The sequence below is a fragment of the Protopterus annectens genome, chromosome 6.part0 (assembly GCF_019279795.1).
Source record: "Protopterus annectens isolate FY-2018-M chromosome 6.part0, PAN1.0, whole genome shotgun sequence".
NCBI lineage: Eukaryota > Metazoa > Chordata > Ceratodontiformes > Protopteridae > Protopterus > Protopterus annectens.
This window is the reverse complement of record NC_056737.1, coordinates 181,307,529-181,329,536: the sequence shown is the minus strand read 5'-3', so window position 1 is coordinate 181,329,536 and position 22,008 is coordinate 181,307,529. Positions and strand designations below refer to the sequence as shown.

The window sequence follows — 22,008 nt, the reverse complement described above, 5'->3', positions numbered from 1 at the left end:
TCTCTTTTTAGGCCATCTTTACCAATTTCAAAGCAAGCAAATAAAAACCTAATCCTGAAGGCAATTTCAGAAGCTCAGGAATCTGTTACCAAGACAACATGCTATCCTGCAGGTAAGTTAGGTGCAAACCAAAGCTGATTGAGTAGGCATGGAGGAAATGCAGTTTCCTAATGAAATTCTCATGGAACTTTCATAGAATCACAAAACATTGATCACTGCCCATTGGAATTACTCCACTGTATTGCACAGTCAAGATTATAAACACACTGAAACATTTGCAGGGGTGGTAGCCACCCCTTACACACCTACACCCTTGTGTAGTGTGGTGGCATCCCCACTCTCCACCTGATATATGTACATTCACAAGTCTAATGATAATGTGAACTTCCACTCATGGGATCTCATTCTCTTTTGCAATATAAGTAAATGTTGGAGGGATAAGTATGTACAAAGAATACCTCTTCTATGGAACTGTATTCCACACTGCATAAAGCAAAGTACATCCGTTATTGTATTTAAATGTAATTTGAATGAATAGATGAGAAGCCATAAATTCACCCCTGGCTTAGAACCCATGTCCCTGTATAGGAGCAACAAGTAAAAGTCCCAACATATCCTTGTTGTGCCTCCTCCTGGTTAGTTGCATGCAAAATTTAAGAGCTAAAACTACCATGGGATTGTAAGATCAGTAGCTTAGTAAGTACCTATGAACCTACAAGTAGTAAACTTATTGAGGTTATATTTTATGATCATGTGACAATATGTGGTGAATTTAATGACGATATTAGTAATGTAATAATGGGTAAAGGGGCAAAATGGTTTAATGTCAGGTTAGTTAATCAAGAATATTTCCAGAAGGAACTGGAGAAAGCTAGGAAAGGATATTTGAATTTATGACAGCACTGCAACACATGATCTGAAGTAGTTAACTTCATTTGTTCATCAATCTGTGGGGTATCGGATCCATATCGGATCCGAGCCGGCAGCTTCAAAGAGCCAAGATCCGAGCTCCAAGCTCCTCCCCCTTACCCATAATCCCCTGCCATCCCTCTTTGACCTCAGATCTCATTTTCCGCGGTTGAATCAACAGCTTTGAACGAGTTCCAGGCGTGGGAGTTAGTCGTTCAGTGAGAAAATATTCTTTTTCCTAACTTTTTCTTGTAGCTAATATTGCTTGTTGTGTGTGTTGCTCCCTAGTGTTAAAAACCTTTTAGTTATAAAATTGTAATTTTGTTATTTTTTAGTGTAGTTTATTCCTCCCCGTGTGTGTGTTGGGCCTTGTGTTGTTTTTAGTTAGACTATGTCTGAGGCCCCAAAAACATTTTTCTCTAAATGCACCGAGTGTGGCCATAAGCCATCCCCAGCGGATGGCCACACTCTGTGTGTTATTTGCCTTGGGGTTGACCACCTTTCCTCAGGCTGCACTATTTGTGCAGCCTTCAACCCCAGGGCTCTAAAGGACAGGAGGTCAAAGTTGATTCTGGCAGGCCTTTTACCCCCAGATTCGGCTTTGGCCTCCTCTCCCTCCGTGGCACCTGCCATGGCAGTGCTTCCTTCCATCCCTGCTCCCCTGGCCGGGACTCAACCTCCCACCTTAGGCCAGGAGGAAAGGGAAGCTAGGCGGGAAAACAAAAAAGACAGACACCACAAGCGGCGGGCCGAGTCTTCCTCCTCGGCTCCACCGGCTAAACAAGCAGCCTCTCCCAGGGCTTCCGGGCCTTCTCCTTCCCGGCTCCATTCACCTTGCTTCTCCCCAGAGCCGGAGGAGGAGACATGGTTGCCTTCGAGGTCATCGAGGCGGCACTCCCGGCCCACCTCAGTGGCCTCTTCTAGGTCCACCTGAAGCTTGTCCGATGCAGATATGTACCGGATGATGCGTATGTTCCTCCACGCCCAGCTGCAGATGGGAGTGTTCCTGCCTTCCCCCCCCTCCGGGGGGGAGCTCGACCCCCTTTTTCACCCCGAGTGCTCCTCCTCCTCCAACCCACTTCCGGGGTTCGGAGCCTTCGGATCCAGATTGCATAGGAGCTGGGGGAGGTTCGGCACCGATAGTGCCTCGTACTTCGGCTCCGACCGCACCCTCGAGTTTGTCAAGTCCCTTCTTGGATCCGAGCTCTTGGAGCCGAGAGCTGAGTTTTGAATCCAGAGGTGTCAGTGTGTCTTCGGCTTCGTCTCGGTCGGAGCATACTGGACCTTCTGATCCGATTGCTTCGACGCCGGCTCCGATCCACACATCGGATCCGAGGGGGCTGCTCTCGAATCCAAGAAAGAGCAGTTCTCCCTCGGCATTCGATGTTGTGGAGAGGGTATTGTCGAGGGATTTGAGGCCCCAGGCTCCTACTATGGTTCCACCCTGCACTCTCTCTCAGATGGGTCTACCTTCCATCACCCGGCCCCAGGGACAGCCTGCGCCTACTTCCCAGGTGGTTTCCTTATAGGACCAAGATGTGGTTGGTGAGGCCTCTTCGGACAGTCCCCCCAAGGAGGTCCCTCACAAACGTAAGTGCAAGAGGAGGCACTTGGACTCACCTGAGTCCTTGACAGAAGACACGGACTTAGAGGAAGGGGAAGGTTCCCCAAGGTCACCCCCCCAAGGACGTCTCCTTTGGAGACATTATGGAAATGCTTTGAATTAGAGGGGGGTGGTCAGCCCAAAAACCTTCCTCGGATGAGTCTGTGTTTCTGGAGGTGTTTGACGCAGGCCCATCTACCTCTTGGGTGTCCCCTCCTGCTGATCCCCTGGTAGATCTCATTACTACCAGGGCATGGAAGGAACTGGACACTGTTGAGTCCATTCCAAAGAGACAGGATAAAATCCTCAGTACCCCCACTGATAGGACGGTATGGAGCAAGGGTGCTCCAGTAGATGCCATGTTGGTGGTGGCTGCCACCAAGAGGGAACTAGCCCAGGAGAGTTCCTCAGTCCATCCTCCCGACAAGGAGTCTCGGACGATGGACCGCCTGGGGAAGTGGATGTTCGCTTCAGCTACCTTCGCTGTAAGGTCGCTGTTCTATATGCACACATCATACGACTCCAGCAGGATCTCATCAAGGAATATGCCGGGTCGACCCCAGAGTCCATGTCGACTGAGGATAAGAAGGTATTCTCAGCTCGAATGGCCACTCTTAAGTCCATTTCGAACACTTCTATGCGGCTCCTCTCCCATGCTATGGAAGGAGCCACTAGAGCTAGCAGAGTGGGCATTGTTTTAAGATGACATGCTTGGCTCCGCCTCTGCGATTTTGCGGAACCCTTCAAGGCGTCCTTCGCAAATGCCCTGTTTGACGGTTCTTCACTTTTTGGCAAGACCGTCCGCGACACGCTGGTCCAGAGTGAGAAAGATGGGAAGACGTTGTCTGCCGTCAGAGTCCACTTCTCGGCTCCCCAGAGGTCCTTCTCCAGGAACCAAAGGGGACAAAAGAAGATGTGGTTCCGGAAGTCTCAACAGTCCCATTTCGCTCCGGATCCCTCGTCCTTCAGAGGCAGAGGAGGACAGGGTGGATGCCGGCCCAGAGGCAGAGGGGGACCGAAGAATTTCGGGTGGAGAGAACCCTTTTCGGATCGGCCCGCGCAGCAGCCCTGTAGGGTTACCCAACTGTTCCACTCTGGAGGCAGTCAGGGGGTGTTTCTCGAGGCACCTAGCAGTTTGGGAGTCTATTACAACAGATCGCTGGGTGCTTCAAATCATATCCAGAGGTTACCAAATCCCCTTTCTGAATCCCCCACCCAGACCCCAGAGCCTCCCCGATGTCCCACCCAATCAAAGGGAGGCAGCAGCCGAGGAAATAAAGCAGCTGCTAGAAAAAAAGAGTGATCCAGCATGTCCCCCGAGACCAATCCGAATCGGGCTTACACTCCAGGTTCTTTCTGGTGCCAAAAAAGACGGGGGACTTAAGGCCAATCCTTGACCTGTCCTTTCTAAACCTGTCAGTGGCCAAAGAAAAGTTCTGGATGGTCACCATTCAATCCATTCTCCCACTCTTACAGGAGAACGACTGGATTTGCTCGATAGACCTCAAGGATGCGTACTACCACATATTGATGGACAGATGATCCAGAAGGTTTCTCCGCTTCCGGCTAGGAGCAAGTCACTACTAGTTCATGGCCCTTCCCTTTGGTCTCACCACAGTCCCCAGAGTGTTCACCAAAGTTTTGGCAGTAGTAGCGGTGCACCTGAGACTCCAGGGAATACAGGTCTTCCCGTACCTGGACGACTGGCTCCTGACCGCCCCCAACAGGCATCTACTATGTTCAGCCAGAAATTACTTCCTCCACTTGACCTCCCGGCTGGGAATCACAATCAACCTCAACAAATCTTCCTTTCGTTCAACCCAGATTTTAGACTTCATAGGAGCCAGGTTAGACACAAACCTAGTGAGAGTCTTCTTAACTCCGGACCGGATTCGTACTCTGAAGCTCCACGTACAGGCCCTTCTACAATCCTCGGCTCCTCCAGCGGAATTGGTTCTGAGGGCTCTAGGTTCCATGGCGGCCATGATCAATCTGATACCTCTAGCGCGCTTGAACATGAGGATACTACAATGGACCTTGCAGGTTCAATGGTCCATCCTGCTACACTCGCTGAGTTCACCCATCCCCCTCAGCAGGAAATCCCTGCTCTGGTGGCTCCAGTCACCGGACCTCCAGATTGGGTGCCCCTTTTCTATGTCCCCACCTCTAACCACGGTGACCACGGATGCTTCTCGCCTAGGGTGGGGGGGGCACTGTATGGGCAGAACCGTCCAAGGCACGTGGACCCATTCAGAGACCTTATTGCATATCAATGTCCTAGAGATGAGAGTGGTGCTTTTGGTGTTGCAAGCACTCCAGGCCCTTCTTCCCTTAGGGACAGTTGCAATTCAGACAGACAACATGTCAGTGGTCTGGTATATCAACAAACAGGGGGGAACCAGATCCTACCCACTTTGTCGAGAGGCCATGAGAGTTTGGGAATGGGCGATCTCAACCAACCGCTTTCTCATAGCGACACACATTCCGGGTTGGTCGAACATTTTGGCAGACAGGCTGAGTTGAACTATCCTCTCACCGTACGAGTGGTCTCTGAACCCCAGAATAGCGAAGCAAATCTTCCTCAAGTGGGGTCAACCTTGTTGCGATCTCTTCGCGTCTACTTCGAACGCAAAGTGCGGCAACTACTTCGCTCTAATTCCCCCACCAGGGGAATCTGCCAGAGACGCTGTGCTGCATGTTTGGCCATCCGGTCTACTTTATGCTTATCCTCCTCTTCCCCTAATGCTAAAATTCTTGCAGAAAGCCCGTCGGTTGGGGAGCAGAGTGATCCTCATAGCCCCATTCTGGCCTCGTCAAATGTGATTCCCATGCCTATGGTCTCATCTAGTGAATCCTCCATGGATTCTAGATCCCACCCCGGATCTGATCTCTCACCCACTAGGATTACCAGCCATGAATCTGGACAACCTCAAGCTCACAGCTTGGCTGGTCCAGTTCCAGTAATACTTAGGACTCCCGGTATCTCGTCCCCCGTTAAGGCTATTTTAGTAGCCGCCCATAAACCTTCTATGAGAAAGGTTTATAACAGCAAATGGAAACACTTTACTATCTGAGCGGAGCATAGAAAGTTGGATCCCTTTACAGCTCCCATACCAGCGGTGTTAGAATTTTTGTCGACTTTATTCGACCAAGGTACTAGCTCTTCCACCGTCAAAGTCCAATTAGCTGCGATTTCCCATTATCATGTGGGAAGTGATCTCGGTTCCTTAGCATCTTCCAAATTATGCAAGACTTTCTTAAAAGGCACCTTCCTCTTAAGGCCTCCGGTTAAAGACGCAGTCCCTCCATAGGATTTAACCCTTGTTCTCCAGTCCTTGACGGCCCCTCCGTTTGAACCCGCAGCCACGGTGGATCTAAAATACTTGTCTGGGAAGACAGCCTTTCTCATTGCTATCACTTCGGCTAGAAGGTTTTCGGAGCTTCAAGCCCTTTGCGCCAAACCTCCGTACTTGGTCTTCCATAAAGATAGAGTTTCCCTCAGGACCAATCCCTCCTTTCTACCCAAGTTGCTTCTGAGCCCAATATTAATCAATCTATTAATTTACCAGTTTTCTTTCCAAATTATTAAAACAGGGGTGAATACAAACTACATTCTCTGGACGTACACAGGCAATTGAGATTCTACTTGCACAGGACCGCTGAACACAAGCAATCTGAGCAACTCTTTGTATCCTTTGCAAGATCCTCTTTGGGCAAACCAGTATCAAAAGTTACAGTGTCCAGATGGATTTCCCAACGTATACTTCTTGCATATAAGAGTTCTGGTCGGCCTGTACCTGAAGGAGTCCACGCTCATTCTACCTGATCGATTTCTACGTCTGCTGCCTTTTGCTCCAGAGTATCCCTGGACGACATTTGTTCAGCAGCCACTTGGGCTTCATCCCATACTTTCATTAACCATTACAAGTTGGATCTAATTTCCAGAGGGAGAGCATCCTTCGGCTCTGCAGTGCTCTGGAATATCCTTTCATGAGGAACCCCCAAGTTTTGGTAGCTGGGGACTCTGTCCCACAGGTTGATGAACAAATTAAGTTAACTACTTCAGATAAAGAAGTTATATACTCACCATAACGTTCCATCTGAATAGGTAAACTTCATTTGTCAGCAACCAACCCCCCCTCCATCCCCCTAACCTATAGTGCGTCCTAGAAGGATTCCTTGTCCTTTTCTCCGGATAACATCAGGTTAGGATTTGCAGGTGATCCTTTGTTGTAATGTTCTGTGTTACTATAGCAAACTCGATCTGAGGTCAGAGAGGGATGGCAGGGGATTATGGGTAAGAGGGAGGAGCTTGGAGCTCGGATCATAGCTGTTTGAAGCTGCCGGCTCGGATCCGATATGGATCCGATACCCCACAGTTTGCTGACAAATGTAGTTTACCTACTCAGATGGAACATTATGGTGAGTACATAACTTCTTTTTACAGTTGGAAATGCATCATCCGGGAAGGATATAAAGGATTATAAGAAACTATTGAATGCATTAAACAGTGAAAAGGTAATGGAAGATGAGGAGGAGAAGAAATTCAGAAAGAAATACAGTGGAGGGATAATGGAGAAGGTTGGAGATTTTTTTATGGAGATAGAATTGTATTGTTAACGGGCAGCATGTCTGACTCACTCCATTATTGGGTGATAACATTAAGAAAGTGGAATCTGTGATGGATAGCTTGCAGGGAAGTATTTGTAGGGCTCATGATGAAAATCTTGGAGATAGTAAACAAACATATTTAGAATATGTACAGGAAAGACACTGGTTATGAAAGGAAAATAAGTTATTGGAATCATAATGCTGTAACAGAAAATGAAAGGAATGTAATGGACAAGTTAACGCCATTAATAGAAACAGGCTCTGGTGATAGGGAAGTTTAAAAAAAATGGGTTTTGTGGTGGTGATGGGCAGAATAGGACATGACATTTATAAGCATACCTTTTAACTATCCAAATTTTCGCATTATGTCCTGAGTTTTACCTCATATTTTTGGTCTGTTCCGCATAAAATTTGTATTTTTTTGGCAAATCACTGAGGATTGAATTCAATAAATAATGGCAGACACTTGAGTTTCAAACTTCATATCCTTCAGAAGATGCATGGTAACACAAAACCTTTTATTTTATCAACTTTTTTAAGTTTATAAGAGCAGTATTTAAAATTTTATTTTTGGGCCTTTGCTCTCCCCATTATTTCGGCTGTGTCCAGATTTCTTGTGCTAAGAGGTTGAAAGGTATAGATCTGATGTTGTGCCTTCCCTCAGTTCTTCAGTTGATAGGTCTTTGGATCCGACCACAAACATTCAAGACTTTGCAAGCTTAGGCCCCTCCTCTTACTCATAACACCCTACAAAGCCCAACAATGCATCAGATCTTATTTGAGGCAAATGCAGATTTCCTTGTTCAGACATGGGTAAGGTCTGTTAAAAATTCTTTGATTCGATCTCAGTTTTCACTTTTGTTCCTAGTATCTTATAATGTTTACCCTCCTTTCTCCCTTTTTGTAGCTATAATATCAAAATTCCTGTATTTCTAAACTCAGAAACTTCATTTAGGACTTCTCTTTCCATTTCCTCAGACCTTTGCACTGTCTTTTTATTAAAAAAGGATTTAGCTATGTCTTTTATGTACCTTTTATATATTTTCTAATGGAACTGTGTTATAATAGTGGTATTCTGTAACACACTTCATCATGTTGGATAAACCTTCTGGTTTTAAAAATGTGTGAACTGTGGCCACAAGATACCAAACCAGGACACACATTCAAAGTGTGTTTACTGCATCAGAGCTTCTAATTTGGATGGACAGTGTGATATACTCACAGCCTTTTATACTTGGACACTGTGTTCCTGTGGGAGAAATGTCCAAGACTCAGCACACTGGTACAGTAGCTTCCCCTTCATCAAAAAAGGCTGCTGACAGATCCAAAGGAGACAACTCTTCTAAAGAGAAGACTAAGAAGTCTAGAAAATGCTCTCTGGATATTTTTTCTTCCTGGCTGGTATCCCTGGCTCCAGCTCCTAAATTGTTCAAACTTTTGGATCCATTTCTCTTCTCTGAGCTGATCTTGATTGGATCCAAGACTCCCCCTCTTCCAGAGTTATGTTTTTCACTGGAGCCAATTTCTCCTCTGCTTCCATCTCCTTTCCTACAAGAGAGGATTCACCATTGCTCATCCAGACCTGCTTCCACTACATCCTCCCTGCATTCAGTTTGGCCAACCAGGAACCTTTCCAAAGCTGATGTGAACCTCATGATGAGGAAATTTCTCAGGCTGTTGATTCAGTTGGTATCTGTCAAAACTGACAATATATTAGTAGTCTGGTACATAAACAGGCAAAAGGGAAACCTGATCTCACCTGTTTTGTTGAGAAGCCATAAGGGTTTGGCAGTGGGTGATATCTTCCATCTTTCCTCTAGCAAAACACATTCAAGTGAAGTCCAGTGTTCTAGCGGACAGCTTGAACAGATCCATTCGTCTGCCTCACAAGTGGTCCCTCATTTAAAAGATGGTGGAGCAGGTTTTTCACAGCTGGGGCCAACCATGCTGAGATTTTTTTTTTTGCTCCTCCCCAAAACATTGACATGATTCCCCCCAGAGGGGGAGTCAACCAGGGGTTCTTTGATCTACACTTGGCCCCACAGTCTCCTCCATGCCTTCCTCTTATACCTCTCATCCAAAAATTCCTTTAGAAAGCAATGGAGAGAAAGGTCATGGTAATCCTCTTTATCACCTTTTGGCATCCACAACTTTGCTTTCTGAAACACTCTCCATAGGTATTGGATCCCAGTTTGGATCTCATTTCTCACCCTTCTAGCCTGACTAATCTGGGCATTCAAGCCCTCATGTTAACCATTTGGTTTCAACACCTCCACTGATGGCTAGTCAATCCAGGCTTTCTTCCCAAGTTATCCATATTCTTATTCCATCCAGAGACTGTCTCCTTGGAAGATTTATAAAAGCAAAAGGAAAAGGTTCTCTCTTTAGGTTGTGGAAAGTAATTTAGACCCTTTTTGGCACCACTTCCAGCAGTTTTAGACTTTTTAGTCTGTCTATATCAGAATGGTGCCAGCTATTCCACTATCAAAGTACAGTTATCAGTAATTTCCAGTTTCCACACTGGAGAAAGTCAGCCCACCATTACTTCTCTCAAATTTTGTAAGGCCTCCCGTTCGATATCCTACCCCTTGCTTGGGATATTACTATTCTGCTTCAAGCACGGAGTCAACCACACTTTGAACCTGGAGTCAAGGAGGGATTTCAGTTCCTTACATGGAAATGTTACTTTCTGGTGGCAGTTACTTCTGTGAAGTGGGTATCAGAAGTCTATGCCCTTTCATGCATACCTCCATACATTATTTTTCATAAGGACAGAGTTTCCCTTCAAACCAATCCCTCCTTTTTACCAAAAGTAGCTACCAAAACAAATTTAAATCAAAGCATTTGTCTATCAGTTTTCTTGCTGAAATTTTCTAACAAAGGAAAATGCAAGCCTTATTTATTGGATGTTCTTATGCAGCTTCGATATGATTGATCAACTTTATTTGTCCTTTCAACAAGTAAACTGGGTTAAGGAGTTTCCAAAGTCACCTTATCCATGTGGCTGTGTGCTTGCATAACTTGTGTATACAAAGAAAAAGGGTTCACTTTAACAAAACCTGACAAAGCTCACTCTAAGTCTGTGGCAACCTCTATAGCCTGATTTTCCAGGGCATCTATTGATGACATTCGTAAATTAGATTTCCTTTCAAAAAGCAGGGTAGCCTTTGGTTAAGCTGTCCTGTAGAATATTCTTCCATGAATCCACCCAAGGTTTATATTAGCTAGGGACTCGGTCCTGTCTGTTGAGGAACAGCTGGACGAGACAACATTAGAGATAAAAGTTTTGTACTTATCGTCACAATAGATCTGTGTTGTCTGCTTCCATCCTTCCTCAACTTTCCTCCCACCCCTGCCTGATTATGAAACTTGTTTTTTTATCCTGCTTGACCAGACTTGCCAATTCAAAGGCCCTTCAAGTACCTTTTAGCTCCATATCAGTTTCTAAGCATTGATAATCTATTGGATAATCTTTTATAACGTTATTGCTGTTTATTTCAGGATGCAAAATTTTTTTCAGTCATGCAAATTCAATCTGAGGTAATGTTGGGCTTTGCAGGGGGTTATCGGTAAGGGGAAGAGCCTGCACTTGCTGTCCAAACTCGAGTGGCCAAAGTCGGATCAATGGTCAGATCCAAAGACCCATCCATTGAAGAAAGTTAGAAGCAGACCACATAGATCTGTTAAGGTAAGTACATAACTTTCATTTATAAGTCTTTGATGAAGGAATATAAGGTAATTATGTTAGAATAACTGAATGAATAGTATGATGAATGAGTAATTGTAGAATTAAAAGCTTTAAAAATCTTAATTAAATTTATATGGAAAGGAGAATAAGAATGATTTACAGAACTGGAGACCATTTGTATTGTGTCAAAATTATTGTAGGTTTTGATGATGATTTTGCATTTAAGGTTTAACCCATGTGGTATGAAGTGCATTGCATGAAAAAAGAATTCTAATATAAAGGAGAAGGATATTAAGAAATTAAGAGCTATAACAGAAGTGGAGAACTATGTACAAACAGGGGCGGCTCGTGGCATCGGGCTGCCGGACTGCAGCCCCCTCAAATTAAAAAAGAAAAGAAAACAAAAAAAAATTATTTTTTTAAATTTCGCGGACTTCGCGCATGCGCAGTAGTCCCGACTACCGTCGGTCTATGCGCATGCTCAAGGCAGTCCGGCAGGACCCATAGAGGGACGCAAGGAGACGTCTGTGCACTTTTAAAGTGCACAGACATGCTGGGAGGATATATCGCATCCGGACTGCAACAGCAACAGCCAGAACAGTCTCGGGAGGGAGCTTGGGATCTCGTCGTCGGGAAAGAGCTTTACTGGGATCTTGCGGGTCTTTGTGAGTATTGCGCGGGCAGGATATGGTATGGAGAACAGACAGGTAAGTGTATGGTGCATTTTACTTTATGTGTTGGTGCTTGTAACTGGAGTTGTGTATGTGTTAGCTGGTGCTTGTAACTGGAGTTGTGTATGTGTTAGCTGGTGCTTGTAACTGGAGTTGTGTATGTGTTAGCTGGTGCTTGTGACTGGAGTTGTGTATGTGTTAGCTGGTGCTTGTGACTGGAGTTGTGTATGTGTTAGCTGGTGCTTGTAACTGGAGGTGTGTGTGTGTGTGTGTGTGTGTGTGTGTGTGTGTGTGTGTGTGTGTGTGTGTGTGTGTGTGTGTGTGTGTGTGTGTGTGTGAAAATGCCCCAGGTGCTCATGGTGGTGTGGTAGGGAATACCTCAGGCTTAAACCCTGTACCCTGTATGCAGGTGTTAAAGACTTGAGTTCCCTACCCACCACCATTTGTAAAAAAATTGCATATTTTTGCCTCATATTTGATCTGATCTGTTCCTCAAAATATCTGTGGTTTGTAAATGTTGCAATGTTTGATATTTGATGGTGTAGTAGTAGCATTGTTGCCTCACAGCTGCAGGTTCTCAGGTTTGATTCTTGGCTGGGGTTCCTTCTTTGTGGGGTCCGTATCTTCTCCCTGTGTTTGTGTGGGTTTGCTTTTGTGTCCTTCCATGTTACAAAGACATGTCTGCATTATTTCTTCCTGGGCCTCTGCTGAAAATTGTTTTTTTGTTCCAAGTCAGACTGTCCTGATTAACAAATGTTAAATAAAATTGACAGGCATTTGAATTTCAGACTTCAGGCTTCTGAATGTTTAATTCCTTGCAGATTTGATGGTGCAGTGGTAGTATTGTTGCCTCACAGCTATAGGTTTTCTGGTTTGATTCTTGGTTGGGGTGGCTTCTGTGTGGAGTCTGCATCTCCTCCCTGTGTTTGTGTGGATTTGCTCTGGTGCCCTGCCATTTTACAAAGACGTGTCTGCAGTATTAATCCCTCGTCTCTGCTGAAAATTGTTTTGTTCTGTCCGCAGTAAAATTGACCGGCATTTGAATTTCAGACTTCAGGTTTCTGAATGTTTAATTCCTTGCAGATTTGATGGTGCAGTGGTAGTATTGTTGCCTCACAGCTATAGGTTTTCTGGTTTGATTCTTGGTTGGGGTGGCTTCTGTGTGGAGTCTGCATCTCCTCCCTGTGTTTGTGTGGATTTGCTCTGGTGCCCTGCCATTTTACAAAGACGTGTCTGCAGTATTAATCCCTCGTCTCTGCTGAAAATTGTTTTGTTCTGTCCGCAGTAAAATTGACCGGCATTTGAATTTCAGACTTCAGGTTTCTGAATGTTTAATTCCTTGCAGATTTGATGGTGCAGTGGTAGTATTGTTGCCTCACAGCTATAGGTTTTCTGGTTTGATTCTTGGTTGGGGTGGCTTCTGTGTGGAGTCTGCATCTCCTCCCTGTGTTTGTGTGGATTTGCTCTGGCGCCCTGCCATTTTACAAAGACGTGTCTGCAGTATTAATTCCTCGTCTCTGCTGAAAATTGTCTTTGTTCTGTCCGCAGTAAAATTGACCGGCATTTGAATTTCAGACTTCAGGTTTCTGAATGTTTAATTCCTTGCAGATTTGATGGTGCAGTGGTAGTATTGTTGCCTCACAGCTATAGGTTTTCTGGTTTGATTCTTGGTTGGGGTGGCTTCTGTGTGGAGTCTGCATCTCCTCCCTGTGTTTGTGTGGATTTGTTCTGGTGCCCTGCCATTTTACAAAGACGTGTCTGCAGTATTAATCCCTGTGTCTCTGCTGAAAATTGTTTTTGTTCTGTCCGCAGTAAAATTGACCGGCATTTGAATTTCAGACTTCAGGTTTCTGAATGTTTAATTCCTTGCAGATTTGATGGTGCAGTGGTAGTATTGTTGCCTCACAGCTATAGGTTTTCTGGTTAGATTCTTGGTTGGGGTGGCTTCTGTGTGGAGTCTGCATCTCCTCCCTGTGTTTGTGTGGATTTGCTCTGGTGCCCTGCCATTTTACAAAGATGTGTCTGCAGTATTAATCCCTGCGTCTCTGCTGAAAATTGTTTTTGTTCTGTCCGCAGTAAAATTGACCGGCATTTGAATTTCAAACTTCATGTTCTTCAGAATACATAGTAGCACAACCTTTTTTTCTAGCAATTTTCTAAGTTTATAAGATGAATATTTTAAATTTGTCCCTATTTTTGGTACTGTATTCCCCCATTATTGGCTTCGTCCATTTTTTTGTGCTAAGGTTGACAGCTATGGCAAGAACTGAATTCACTGAATATGGACTGTAGAATTGTGCATATTTACTGATAAAGGTGCACTGTAGAATTGTGCATATTTACTGATAATGGTGGACTGTAGAATTGTGCATATTTACTAATAATGGTGGACTGTGGAATTGTGCATATTTACTAATAATGGTGGACTGTAGAATTGTGTATATTTACTAATAATGGTGGACTGTGGAAGTCTGAGTAGACTTTATTATGATAAATGTTCTCAACTGGGCAGTTTTGCCATTATGGGTGCATATGTTTTGTTTCATTGCTTACTGGAAAAATGTTCAAAACAAATTTAAAACACCCTCTAACAAGTGTACTGTATTGTACAAGGAATATAAATTTTAGTACAATGAGGAAGGTGTATCAAAGAGCACATGTATGTTTCATATGCAAGGGGCCTATGATTCGAAAACAGCCCAAAATTAATCTTTATCTGTCACTGGCAAAATGTATTTTCTTTGAATGTGGGTTTCAATGCTGTTTCAATGAATGCGAGTTTCAAGGGCAGAGAAGTTTTAATGCTAAGTTTTCATTGTGAGACTGCATTGCTTTGTTTAACAGATGACTTAATGTTTGTGCTGTAAAATACAAAATAAAACTTTCAAATGAAGTCCAATCATTGAAGTAAAGCAGTATGCACATTAGTGTTTATGGTAAATGGAGTGAAATAGCCAAGTAATGGTTAATTGGAATGGCTGCAGAGGCTCCAGTTCAACCATTATTTTGTCAGGGGGAAGGGCAGCAAACTCAGACAGGCCCAGCTGAACTATACCTCCCAACTGTTCAGATTTTCAAAGAATGAATAGATTTTTGCTTCTTATTTTTGGTTTGTTGTTCATAAAATTTGTAGTTTTAATTCCTAAATGATTTGCCAGAAGTCACTAAATAATAAGTTTCAGACTTCATAACCTTCATAAAATGCATGTTAAAGGAAGAGCTGTTCTATCAACTGTCTCAATTTATACAAGAGCAATTTTTAGTACTGTTTATATATGCCCCCAATATATTTGGCCTTGTTCAGATTTACTGCATTAACAGGTTGAGAGGTACATGCAAATAAATTGCTTTATAGAATTAGGCATAGCCAACCTCTCAACTGTCCCCAATTTTTGGCTCAAAATGTTGCTCTTCCCCTAATAATCCCTCCAAAAATAGCAATTTTGGAAGAAAACATGGAGGGTTTACAATTAAGAAATAACTGTAATAATCAAAGTTATAGATTACTTGAAATGCATGTAGATTCTTTTATTTTGTCAGCTGCTCAAGGTAGCAGTACTAATATTAAAGTGTCCCTTCTTTGACAGGTAGCAGCTGTATTGTGTGTCTATTTTATATTTTTGCATCACATTTTTGGTCCATTTTTCATAAAATTGTGTTTTTGGCAAATTAGTGACAAATCACTAAAGACTGAAGTTAGAAAATGACAGACATTTGAGTTTCAGATTTTATACCCTTCAGAAAATTCATACTAATGCAAGACCTATTCTATTATCTTTCTAAGTTTATTAGAGCAATATTTAAAAATTGTCCTTATTGTTGTGCCTTTGTCCCACTTCTGTGTATGGCTTTGTCCAGATTTCTTGCTCTTGAGGTTGAGAGGTATGACAAATGTGTCAGGGCCATCACAGTCAGCCAGAGAGATTTCAAATTGTGACATGCTTGTTGCACCCCACTCCCCATGTAGTGACTCTGGATGTGTCCAAGCAAGGCAAGGAGTAGTTGTATCTACCTTGGATGGGGAGGACACACTGCATAAGTACTACAGTGGCTTTTCATCTGTCCTTGATTTTGCAGAATGGTCTGGTTTCTGTCATATTTTTGTACTGTTGATTTATGCTTATTACTCAGATTTATGCTTATTACTCAAAGTGCCTGTTGCTCTGTGTTTAAGTAGCAGTGCTTTAATGACCATAAGGTAAGCTTGTCTGACATCGTAAGATGCAAGTAAGCTTTAATAAGCATACTGTTAAAGAATTGCCAACATTGAAAGCCTTTCTGTTGTTGCCATGCAGAGAATACTTGACTAGATAATGTATAAGCCTTGGGTATTAAAGGACAGGATTCCATTATTTTAAAAAGCTCATTACACTTGTGGGAGACTTCCAGTCATCTCTACAGACTTTACCCGTAAACTAAACAGAATGCCAATCATGTGTGGTCCATAACCTGTACAGTAATCCTTTAAGCAATGTATCTTGAGCTTGTTTCTTGTTTGCTTTTCATTTTTTACTTTTATCATGTTTTCCCCATGAAACAAGTTGTCAGGCAGCAGGTCTTTTTTGGATAAGAAACATTTTTACAAGTGGGGGCATCACATAAATTTCTACTTTCAGCATGTTGCTTGGTACTTTAATAAAGCTGAATATATAATTAGAACTGCAGTGCAAGGAGAAGTGGTTTGAGTTGAGTGCTTCTGGTTTTTCTTATACTTGATTTTGACTGGCATTCCAGTAATGTATTTAAAAAGTAATTTATTTTTTCATGCCTCACAACCTTTTGTTTCCATCTAGATATTAAGTAAGCTGTCATGCAGCCAATACATTGAAATATTTTTATTCTTCTACACTTATTTTTGTCTTGATTGGACTTTCATAATGATGGTTTGCCACCCAGGGCAGTGTATTTAATTAAAGTTAGTTTTTTGTGGTTTTGTGCATAGCTCCTCCCCTTTATGGTTGACCACACCCCTTCCCTTTGACCCCACCCATTCAGCGTCTCCTGCAGCCCCCCTGTGATTTGAAGTCACCAGCCGCCACTGTGTACAAAGAGGAGTGAAAGGAAAAAAAGTTGTAATACAAGTAGAGCTTTCAATAATATGAGTCTTTGAGAGACTTTGGTTGTTTTGGAGATGTATGGCTTTGGAAAGAGATTTATTAGGTATTTGGGGGAAAAAAAGTACACCATGATATTCCCTGTTAGGGAAAGAAGTTAAGATGAAATGTATTTTCTGAAATAGGGATATCTTCTTACAGGAAGGGAAATGTGCCATAGAAAATGGAATCAGTATTCTAGTATTCCTGTGCAGATGCCACAATATTAGTTACAAAGAGCAGAATATAGATGAAATATGCAATGATTGTATTGTAGGGGGAATTAGGCAATATTCATTTTCGGTTAAATAGAAAAATTAAAGGCTGTGGAGGTGTAAAAAAGTTAGGAGGATGTATACTTTCCAAGAAAGAGATTGACATATTATTAAAAATGGTTCAAAAGATTATACAGTGAAATTCTGTGGGAGATAATTGAAAAAGGAAGAAAATTGAGACCATGTAGAATGGTTTTAAAAGTATGTTGCATCTTTCGGCTTTTCCCGGTTAGGGGTCGCCACAGCGGAATTCCGGTCCGCTAATGATTGGTAGTCGATTTTTACGTGCCGAGTTACCAGCCCTGACGCACAACCTTCAACGAAGGTACGCCCATTCACGCATGTCTCCACGCAGAAGACGCTCTAGCTGAGAATCGAACTGGACAGCGTCTGACTGGGAGGCGACAACGCTACAGCAGCACTGCCACCGCGGGTAATGGTTTTAAAAGTATAATTTGGTAAAAAATGCAGTTGCTTAACACAGTAATCCTTCCATTGCTCAGTTATTGGACATGTGTATAGTGTATAGCCTTCCTTTAGATTTTGAAAAGAGCGTCTGGATATGATTTTTTTTTCATTTGGGATTCTAGGTTAAACACAATAAAAGGGGGAGTTTATATAACAGATTTTAGAAAGGTAGCATGAAAAGGATAATCATATTCTCTTAAACGGTTCATTGCATGTAAATTGTATTTTAAGAGAAATAGAGAAAAAAGATCAATGTTAAGCAAGATTTTGCTAGAAAAATATAAATACTTTGTAAATATACTGAAAAGTAAAATAAAAATTGCAATAAAGAGGATTTTGTTATGAATGTAGTAGAGAAGTAAGGAAGGAGAAAACAAATGTTTGTAGATGAAATGAAGATAGATCAGATTTGTACCAAGGAGCGGTGGAAAATTTTTATTGTGTTCATGCGTCGTAAGATGTTGATCACAGGAAGAAGGCTCTAGTTAAAAGGCAGACAAGATGTAAAAATATGAAAGTATTTCAGTTAGCTAAACTCTCTATAAAAGGAGAAATTAAATGTATGTTTTCAAGGTTATAACGTTGAAGAAACCATGGAACACATACTTCCAAAAGGAATGAAGATTTTGGTGCAAAGTGCAACATTTATATTTAAAAGACAATGTCACTTATGATTGATAGAGATGTGCCATAATAAAGATATTATGAAAGTCTGGTGACAACATTCACATAGTAGACCAAGTATGTAGAAGTTGTTTGTGTTTACAGTCAATATGGACAGAAAGATGTGGTGAAATTCTTTATAATAAAAACTGGGAAAGTGAAGATGCATCAGAAAAAAAATCTTTGTTTATATACATATATATATATATGGGTCCCCTTCACATGGTCGACAGTTCATATAATCGACACTCATTTGGTCGACAGTTCGTTTGGTCGACAAGCAGATTTGCCCCCTACCCCAGTGTTGTGCAACGCTGGAGTTGATATATATAGTTAGGGGGCACAGCCCCCCACCTAAAATGCTTGTCGATCACCATATGAACTGTCGACCATGTCAGGTAGACCCATATATATATATATATATATATATATATATATATATATATATATATATATATATATATATATATATATATATATTGTGTGTGTGCTTTTATGTGCCATGGGATATTTTGTCCATTGTTTTGTCTCAAGCTTCCCGGTCCCTGAAGGTATGAGAAAATTTGAGCCATATACAAGGATGCCTTTCATGGTTATGATAACTAATGCAGACCCGTATCACATTGATTCTTGTGGCTAGTGTGTTAGACTAATTGAGACTGACAGGAAGCTTTTCCTTTCAGAAAACCTCTTCCCCCAGCTGGACTGGGTGGTTCCTTTTACTTTTTCAATCACTGACTTTGCAGGTAGTCCATATTACCAGTGTTGGCCACCTGTATGATTTGGACCTCAGTTATCCCATGCAGGTGTCAGCTGTTTTGCCCATTATGATCTTGTTGAAGATGGTTGCCAAGAAGCAGCTGATGAGTCAGGTGTTCATAATAAGGCTGTCTACTGCAGTATTATTATTATTGGGAACTAAGCAGACAGGCATCTGTTCTTATAGTCTGGCTTTCAGAACTTTGAACATCCCCAGAGTTATGGTTGATTTTTTCATTTCCTGAGGACATCAGCAGAACAATCCTATCATTAGAAAAGGGAGCGCAACCTGCTCCATTTTAAGTTCCTTTTTCTATTTCCTACAAGAACAGTTGGGAGTTTTTCTGTCAGTGCTGCCTCTTTGTCTCTCTCTCTCTCTGTCTCTGTCTTTCTCTTGCTCTGCTCTTCTCTGCTCCAGCTTGGTTAGGAACAATTTTCTACAAATGTTCTGTTGCTAATTTTGCTGACTGATGGAGGATCAGGGTGGAATAGATGTTCCATGCCCATCCTTAGGGGAGCAGGGGAGGTGTTTATTAATGAACCACATTAATAAAGGGGAGACATGGTCCAAAGAGGGAAATTGCATCAGATGTGTGCCAACAAATGTAGGGGAGAGCATGAGGAAAGTGAGTAGGTCATATATGACCCCCCTCCCTCCGGCTAGAAGATGGACAGAGGATGTTCCAAGAAACTCTTAGGTTCCCCGCTGGCCCTGGGGGAAATTCAGGCATTGGACCAGGAGTGAATTGGAGTGCCAGTATTTCTAGGGTAGGACACTGGCCACTAGGGCAGCTGTGAGAATGAAAGTAAGAGGGAGTATTCTGTTTTTAACTTTGCTTATGGTTGATTGTTAGTAGTTGTTCACAATGTATTGCATTTTTCTTGGTCTTTCTGAGGCCAGTGATGTCTTTGTGAAACATCACCAACAAGTATGCCTGCAGCAGATAAATTGCGTAAAAGGACTATCACCTTCATTTTGTTTTTCTCTTTCTTATAAGAAAGCTAAATATTTCTCTCTTTGTACTCTCTTTTATTTTAACAAGAAGATCTTTCTCTGTGGGTCCAGAATAATCTTTGAGTATAAAAAGGTTTTGGTATTTATTGAGAGAATAATGGCCCTTCACTAGCAGCTGCAGTAGGAGAGATATCTACATATGGGAGAAGTAAGGAGCACAAGGGCAAGTTCTGTAAATGGCCACTTGGAATCTGCAGTAAGTAGCCTAGTCTCATCATGTATGACAAGAATAATGAAACAGTAAATTAGACTAGTCCCCTCATAATGAAACAGTGAGTAGCCTAGTCCTCTTATATATATCAAGAATAATGAAAACGGTAGGTAGACTAGTTCCCTCATATACAACAAGAGTAATGAAACTGTAAGTAGGACTAGTCCATGCGTATATAACAAGAATAATGAAACAGTCATGAACTGTTATGCTAATACTTAGATCAGTGCTAAACTAGATCAAGTTTGATAGAAACATGCAAACAGATGCTGTTTGTAAAATATGTTTGACTTAACCTAACAGCATTGTCATTTTCTTTGCAGTTCCACAAAAACAGATGGTGCCTGTTGCCCCCAGGACACGCAGCATGGATGAAGGCCTCATTCAGGAAGTAGTCCCTGTTCAGACAAGTACTGCCTTGGGTACTAGACTACAGGGTGTCCTAACAGAGCAAAAGTCCCTTCCAGAAACACAAGGTTAGTTGTCTTAATCTATTGGTATCTTCAGTATTGAATGTGGATGTTGATTAAGTCCCAGGTACCTTTTCAGCACTGGGCACCATTGTTGTGAAATATTAACAAAAACATCTAATAGCAAAACTTTTAAATGTAGGTAAGATGTTGATCTTCCAGTTTGTTTCAATCTTGGAACTGAATCTTGGGTGATTATATGTCATAGACAAGTTAAAGTGAAATACTATCTCATTCTTTCAAACTAGAACTGCATCATTTTCCTTAAATGTATTTCTTTCAGCATCGATGGTATTCAGAAGTATTATAGCCACAGTCTTGGACCATCTATGAGTAATCAGTTGAGCTTGAAAGAGGTCATATGCTAGTTCACCATGTACTGTATGATGTGACTTTTGCAAGTGGACAAACAAGTGGCTTCATTGTGCAAAGGGATAAAGTCTTAAATGTGATACTAACAAAATAAATCTGATTAGCAGTTTACTTGCTTAAGGAACTGCTGCACAGAGGATGTGGGTAAGCATATGACTCCAGCTCACCCATCCTGATAGGAGGAACCTCAGCTTAGTCCACCACTGTGATAGGGCACTCAACAGAAGTAGGTATTTGTGACCATGTTTGAGAATTTCTACAGCATAAGGCATATTAGAAGCTGCCATATGGTCTACTGTTTGCACCGTTGCTAAACATTGCAAATTGAGCGGACATTCAAGGACAGGATAGGCTTTGGGATTGGGTCTATTGCAGGGTATCTTGTAACTCTGGTCACCTCTATTCAGTATATGAGTATAGCTTTGGAATATGTCTGTATGTTATAGTTTACTGCTACAGTGTACTTCAGCAAAGAAGATTGTGCAGTTGTGTTAAGAAATAGTCACTATAACAGTAAAAATATTCTCCCTCCATCACCTTATGGATTGCATTTAATTACTTAAAACTGTTATTTTTTACCTTTTTACAGTTAGTTCTTTTGTTTGTATTTCAATACGTGGTAATTTTTTAAGGATAAAAATTTACCACCACCAGCACTATTTAATTTCCCTTTGCAAGCTGTATTTCTGAAAGAATGCATGAAATTGCCTAACAATGCTGGTTTATAACAATGCCTTATGCATCTAGAAGGTTCCACAGAATGCCAGAATGGGTTCTTCATTAACCTTCATATAGGGAATAATGGGCTGCTCTTTAAAACTCTGACCAGAATGAATGCAAGGTAGATGGGATAAAATCCTGATATTCTGATTTCCTGTTATAGTGTTGTAATTTCATAGTAAGTATACTTAGCCACAGTATTTACTTTCTGAGATATTGTACAAGACTTCAGCAAATTTCATACTCATTAAGATGAAATACACAGATAGACAAATGTTTGTGGTACAGAACATGTTTTATTCCTGGTGACTAGGAATTTTACTGCAGGCAAATAAGTACTTATAATTTTTTCTCCATCCTGTAGCAATGACTTTTCATCTTAGGGAAGACATTTAACTCATTGCTTCCTGTAAGAGTACAATTGTCAGGAAAGCAGAGTTCTTGTGTATCCTATAAGAATATACTCCTCTTCACAGGAGA

At 42.0% G+C, this 22,008-nt stretch overlaps 1 protein-coding gene across 2 annotated transcripts in view; it reads left to right on the top strand.

The window, feature by feature from the left end:
• Positions 1-22,008, top strand: part of ZC3H14 (zinc finger CCCH-type containing 14) — a 1,193,127-nt gene that overhangs the window by 569,175 nt on the left and 601,944 nt on the right. For both annotated transcript variants that reach the window (XM_044073898.1, XM_044073899.1), the window contains 2 exons: positions 12-112; positions 20,290-20,442. In XM_044073898.1, the coding sequence (XP_043929833.1) occupies positions 12-112; positions 20,290-20,442 (254 nt within the window). The remainder of the gene's footprint in view (positions 1-11; positions 113-20,289; positions 20,443-22,008) is intronic.